This window comes from Octodon degus, unplaced genomic scaffold (assembly GCF_000260255.1).
Source record: "Octodon degus isolate 3935 unplaced genomic scaffold, OctDeg1.0 scaffold00176, whole genome shotgun sequence".
Lineage (NCBI taxonomy): Eukaryota > Metazoa > Chordata > Mammalia > Rodentia > Octodontidae > Octodon > Octodon degus.
The window spans coordinates 3,468,126-3,474,426 of NW_004524752.1; the positions used below are offsets into that span (position 1 = coordinate 3,468,126).

At 38.2% G+C, this 6,301-nt stretch overlaps 2 protein-coding genes across 2 annotated transcripts in view; one reads left to right on the forward strand and one right to left on the reverse strand.

The window, feature by feature from the left end:
- Axdnd1 (axonemal dynein light chain domain containing 1) overlaps window positions 1–6,301 on the reverse strand; it is a 145,506-nt gene that overhangs the window by 77,278 nt on the left and 61,927 nt on the right. The window contains exons 8-10 of the mRNA XM_023703604.1: window positions 6,075–6,217; window positions 4,968–5,072; window positions 219–410 (exon numbers count right to left, since the gene is read on the reverse strand). Coding sequence (XP_023559372.1) covers window positions 219–410; window positions 4,968–5,072; window positions 6,075–6,217 — 440 coding nt within the window. The remainder of the gene's footprint in view (window positions 1–218; window positions 411–4,967; window positions 5,073–6,074; window positions 6,218–6,301) is intronic.
- LOC101584364 (40S ribosomal protein S4, X isoform-like) lies at window positions 50–913 on the forward strand. Its single transcript, XM_023703596.1, has one exon. It carries the CDS (start codon window positions 65–67, stop codon window positions 854–856), a length of 792 nt encoding a protein of 263 aa, XP_023559364.1. The 5' UTR covers window positions 50–64; the 3' UTR covers window positions 857–913.

Genomic DNA, 6,301 nt, shown 5'->3' on the forward strand with positions numbered 1-6,301 from the left:
AAAATGTAGGATATATTTCGTAAGAGAAGTACGCGGCATTGACAGGATATTTGAGATCTCAGCCATGGCTCGTGGTCCCAAGAAGCATCTGAAGCGAGTAGCAGCTCCAAAACATTGGATGCTGGATAAATTGACCGGTGTGTTTGCCCCTCGTCCATCCACCGGTCCTCATAAGCTGAGAGAATGTCTGCCTCTCATCATCTTCCTATGGAACAGACTCAAGTATGCTCTGACAGGAGAAGAAGTAAAGAAGATTTGCATGCAACACTTCATTAAGATCGATGGCAAAGTCCGAACTGATATAACCTATCCTGCTGGCTTTATGGATGTCATCAGCATTGACAAAACAGGAGAGCATTTCCGTCTGATCTACGACACCAAGGGTCGCTTTGCTGTTCATCGTATTACACCTGAGGAAGCCAAGTACAAGTTGTGCAAAGTGAGGAAGATCTTTGTGGGCACAAAAGGGATCCCTCATCTGGTCACCCACGATGCTCGCACCATTCGCTACCCTGACCCTCTCATCAAGGTCAATGATACCATCCAGATTGATTTGTCATCTGGCAAGATCACCGATTTCATCAAGTTCGACACTGGTAACCTGTGCATGGTGACCGGAGGTGCTAACTTAGGAAGAATTGGAGTGATCACCAACAGAGAGAAGCATCCTGGCCCTTTTGATGTGGTTCATGTGAAAGATGCCAATGGCAACAGCTTTGCCACCCGGCTCTCCAACATCTTTGTCATCGGTAAAGGCAGAAAGCCGTGGATTTCTCTTCCACGAGGAAAAGGAATCCATCTCACCATTGCTGAAGAGAGAGATAAGAGGCTGGCAGCCAAACAGAGCAGTGGGTGAAATGGTCTCTAATGACATGTTACAGAGATCTCTGTTTAATTAAAGATAATAGAACATGAAAAAAAAAAAAAGACCAAAACAAAAAGAGTAAGCACAGCTACATACTTCTCTAGGGATGGGCATTAGGGATTAATATTCTAAATAGTATCAATCAACTTGAAAGAGAGCAAATGAGTCACCAGCCCAACCCCCAACAGGAAGAGACTCTGTATTCATGCCCACTTGCTACATGACTCGCTTTCCCATTTGATACTGGATTTAATCAATTTTACCTGAGCAATGGTGCTTGCAGTCTCACTGGTTGACCATAGTTTTGTCCCACCTCATGCCCAACTAAGCAAGTTCCCATGTCTTCATCACTACCTTAGACCCGCCTCACCACATGGTTTTCCTCTATAAAAGTCCCTGGAAGAGACAACTTCCCAGGGGAACTACCCGCTCAGGCCCTCTTCCTGTCCCTCTCTTGGACAGGAGCTTTCTTTCTCTCAATAAATATATTCTTCTCATAACCTCCGTTTGTTCCTAAAATTAATTCTTCGGTTTTAGAGAACACGAACTCATGCAGGTCAGGTCCAGAGATTGTTTTCTCCTATGTCATTTGGAGGTTCCCTATATTGTTTGGAGGTCACCCACCCGAGACCAGTTTTTCCTCCATGTATCAACAACACACAAACAAAAGGAAAGAATATATTAAGTAATGATAGTGCTATGGATAAAAATAAAGCAGACAGCCAGGAGTGGTGGAACACACCTGCAATCCCAGCACTTTGGGAAGCTGGGGAAGGAGGATCACCTCAAGTTTGAGGCCAACCTGGGATACACAGTGAGTTCAAGACCAGCCTGAATTCTAAAGTGAGACCCTGTCTTCTAGCCCCACCCATCAAAATAAACAAACAGCAACAACAAAGGTCAGAGAAAAAAGATTGGCAATACAAAATGCATTGCAGTTTTAAATAGGGATCTATAAAGATCTTACAGAAAAGATGACATCTGAGCAAAAGACTTAAGGAGGGAGGGAAGATGCAACAGTTTCCCAAGACAGATTTTTGTGTGCTCAATAAAGGCCAGGGTGTCCAGGATAAAGCACAAAGAGTCAGAGAAATTTAGATACCTTGGCTGTTGTAAGTCATTTTAAAAACACTGCTATTTATTCAGAGGAAGAAATAATAAACAATTTTGAGCAGAAAAATTACATAATCTGAGCAAAGGTATGTATAATGTTAATCTATGGATTATAAAATTGGTTTTTCCTTTTTATTTGTGTACTTAAAAGTTTTACAAGCCACATATGCTACTTTGTCATGTTATTTTTAATCAAAAAAAATTAAAGTGGGGTGTGGTGGCACACACCGATAATCCCAGAATTTGGGAGACTGAGGCAGGAGGATCATTGACCAGGCTGGGCTACATAGTGAGCTCAAGCCCAGCCTGAACTGTATAGTGAGACTTTGTCTCAAAAAGACAAATAAAATAAAATGCAATCAGATATATTTTCTTAGGGTATTTTTCACTATGCAGTTCAGGCTGACCTTAAACTCTCTTTGTAGCCTAGGTTCTCTGGCCTGGAATTCAAGGTGATCCTCCTGCCTGAGCCGCCCAAGAACTAAGATTACAGGTGTGGGCTGTCACACCCAGTCCTTTCATATTTATACAATAGGCTCTAGTAAATAAAAATTCAGCAGAAAAAGAGACTAGGATTAACAAATTTAGAGACTATAGATTAAACCTGCCTACCACTTATATATTTATATGGCCCATGAGCTAAGAATTTTAAATGTTTGCTATATTTTAATTTTCTTTTTTATATTTTTTGCTGGTTAAAAAAACATTTTTATGAAAAATGAAAATTGTATGAAATTCAAAATTCAATGTCAAGGCCGGCCAAATAGCTCAGCAGATTTGATCCCTAGGCCTGCTGTGCTGGCTCTGCCCCAGGGAGCGCTGAGATGGCAATTGAGATTGGGTGTGGTGGCGCAGGCCTGTAATCCCAGCTCTTGGGAGGCTGTAAACAGGCGGATCACTATGAGTCCAATCTAGTAGTAAGACCCTGAACACCCTGTATACCCTTTCCTTAAAAAAAAAAAAAAAAAAAATCAATGTCAATAAATAAGGCTTTATTAGACATAGTAGTGTTTATATATTATCCTCGGTTCTTTGGTACTATAACTATGTCATGTTACAAAGGATGACAGTTGCATCAGAAACCCTATCTCACTATCTGGCCCTTTCTAGGAAGTTTGCTAACCCCTGAAATAGAACAAAAACATTAAAATGGAGTATATACACTAAATCTAAAACAGAACTAGACTCACCTATTTCCTGGGGAAAAAAACCAACATAGAACCAGATACTTTTTCCTGCCCAGCACACTGGTACAAGACGCAGGCAAAATAAAGCTATAGGTACAACCACTTTGTGGAACATTTTGGTAACATTTAGCAAGGATAAGGATAAGCACATCCACTAATTCTACTTCTAGGTTTATTTATTTATTTTTTAGTGTATTTAGTACAGGGTCTACAGGGTCTCACTACACAGATCAGACATGTAGTGATTCTCCTGTATTTCAGCCTCCCAAGTGCTGGGATTACAGGCATAGCTAACAGCTTAGTACAGGTACTGACTAACACACAGTAAGTGCTTGATAGATGTTATCTATGTTAATAATAAAATGTTATTTTATTATTATTAATTGAAAAATCCATTTCTACAGAGAAATAGATGCATAAATTATTTAGTCATATAATTTAATGTTTGCTTGTAATAATTTATTCTATAGACATCAAATGGACAAATCACAAAAGCAGTATTTTGTTGTTGTTGTTGTTGTTGTTTGTTTTGCAGAGCTAGGGATTAAACTCAGGCCCTTGCCAGGCAAATGCTTATTCAACTAGCTATCTCCCCCACCCCACAAAAGCAGTTTTGAAAAATCAAATTTTGAAAACATGAAACAATAATATGTTATATTTTTTATATATAAATATGTAGTAAAATATAATAATGTGGACTGGAAAAGTAACTCTGGAGAGAGAAGGAAGATAATGGACAGAGGCATTATTTTTAAATTTCAGATGCTTCTATAAAACTGTTTCCTTAAAAAAGGTATGAAGCAAGTATAAAATACAATGGTACCTTGGCCCACAAACTTAATTCTTATTACAATTCTGGTCACAAACCAAATTGGAAAAGAATCAAATCAAGTTCAGTGGTTAGGTTTCATGTTGGCTTGTGGAAAAATTTGATTCGGTTCTCATACTATTTGATTTGTGACCAGAATCATGAAGAAAAACTTGTTTGTGAACTGAGGCACCATGGTAATAGCTAGCATTCACTAAGTCACAGTGTTTTTGGATTGTTTGTCATAAAGTTTATTTTTCTGAATATTTGAAATATTTCATAGCATAAAATTTTATAGAAAGGTACTCGAATAAAAGCATCTGATTCTGTTGTCATTGAAAACTCAGATGCCAGGCACCATTCTAAATGTGTCACTTATATTAATACCTTTAATCCGCATCCCTAAAAAGCAGATATTAAAATCTCAATTTTATATAGGGGCAAATGGAAGCCCAGAAAATTTATGTGACTGCCCCAAAGCTGCATGGTAAGCAGTATGGTTCTAGAGTTACACTATGCACATCCCTTTGCATACCTTCTCCTAGGAAACGTGAAAATAACAGCCTGTAAACTTCATTCAACAAAATGATTAATGCCGAAACCAACAATCTATATGCTCCCAGGAAAAAAAGCGTTTTATTTTCTTTCCACCTAAAATGAGAAATCAACTCCGTTCTGATAAAGAAGCTATATGTGCTTTTAGAATTTAAGAAGCTGGCATTATATATATAGATTTCATCAAAATATATATATGCACTTCAGCAGTTTGCTATACTAATAAATGTCTGAAAGCTAATGCATCTTGTAATTGTAGAGACCAAAGATAATTTTTATTAATGTCATGTTCCCTTAATAAATTTAATATTAGAATATTTGTACAAATTTTTCTTTTCTTGATGTATATGCTTTTTTAGCAGACTCTATATTATTCCAGAAGTGATATATGCTTTCCCCTTTTCTCCTACATATGCTATATAAATTTTAAGCCACTCACCTGGCATTCTTTTCAGCATCTAAAACAGCTTGGGCCAAATCCTTGTGGGCTTTCTCTGCTTCCTTTGTTAATTTCATATCATGTGACCGAACCAAACACAGTTCCCTGAAATAAAGCAAAGAAATTTCTGATTCATAATTAGACTTGCAAGGAGTTTCTACCCAGGAAATCAGAGTTACACATAGAGATCTTCTCTGATTCCTAGTTTTTCCACTTTATAAACCAAATTAAGAAACTTAGTATAATTTGGGGTGGAGTCTTGCCAAGTTGGGCGAACAAATCAAGCTTGCAAGAAAAAGCAGAAGAGGGCTGGCCAGATAGCTCAGCAGATTAAAGTGCCTGCTTAGGGAGATGCAGGGACCAGAGTTTGATCTCCAGCATGCTGTTCCAGCCCTGCAATTGAGACTGGGCATGCTGGCATGTGCCCATAATCACAGCGCTTGGGAGGCTGAAAACAGAAGAATCACTATGAGTCTGAGCTGTGTTGTGAGACCCTGTAGACCCTGTACTAAATAAATAAAAAAGAAAAAGAAAAAGCAGAAGGAAGATGTGGTGGGGGCATCATCTAGAGAGAAATGAATCCTAACCACTAGACCACCAGGGAAGGGCATTGTCTAGAGTAGAGTGCAGGCAGATGCTGGCAGACAGGGTTCCCACATTGTTCTGCTCACTTCTGATCTCTTTATCCTGCCCCCCATTCTTGCTACTAAGAATCATACTACAAAGTTAGATGATCCCTAATCTAACCTTGATTGCTATTTAATGTTTATGCTCTTTGAAATTTGAATCTTAATATCCACAGTTAGTGCACTGCTCTGTAAACCTGATAAAGGTAAACATATGTATCTTGGAAGAAACAACAAGTCTTTTCCCTGTCAAATGTACACAGCTTTAGTTTTGTGATAACCTGCACAACCTATTTCTCTGCATCTATATACAATAATATCCAGTTCTTGTAGAGAACCAGAAGAGAACATGATGAGATGACAAAACATGAAGAGAAAACAAGAGTCTTTACCATTCACTCTTCTACTTTTCATCAATTTGTTTTACTCTCTTTAAAGACATGGCTCTGAGTGTTGTGTTCAGGATAATTACAATTTTTACCTGGTCAATTCCTCAATAACATTCTTGAAATTATACAATTCTTCTAAAATGCGCTGATCCATCATTCGCTGAGTTACCAAGTCTTTGTAGAATTCAATCATCTGCCTGGCAATTTGGTCAAGCATTTGCACATATCTCTCTCTGTATGACAAACAAGGGAAACAAGACAGCAAGCCAAAAGGAGAAAGAAAGTAACATTAGGAAAATAGTAAACAGACATTCACATA

Coding starts and splice junctions, on each gene's coding strand:
- LOC101584364 (XM_023703596.1), top strand. CDS start 65: ATGGCTCGTGGTCCCAAGAAGCATCTGAAGCGAGTAGCAGCTCCAAAA.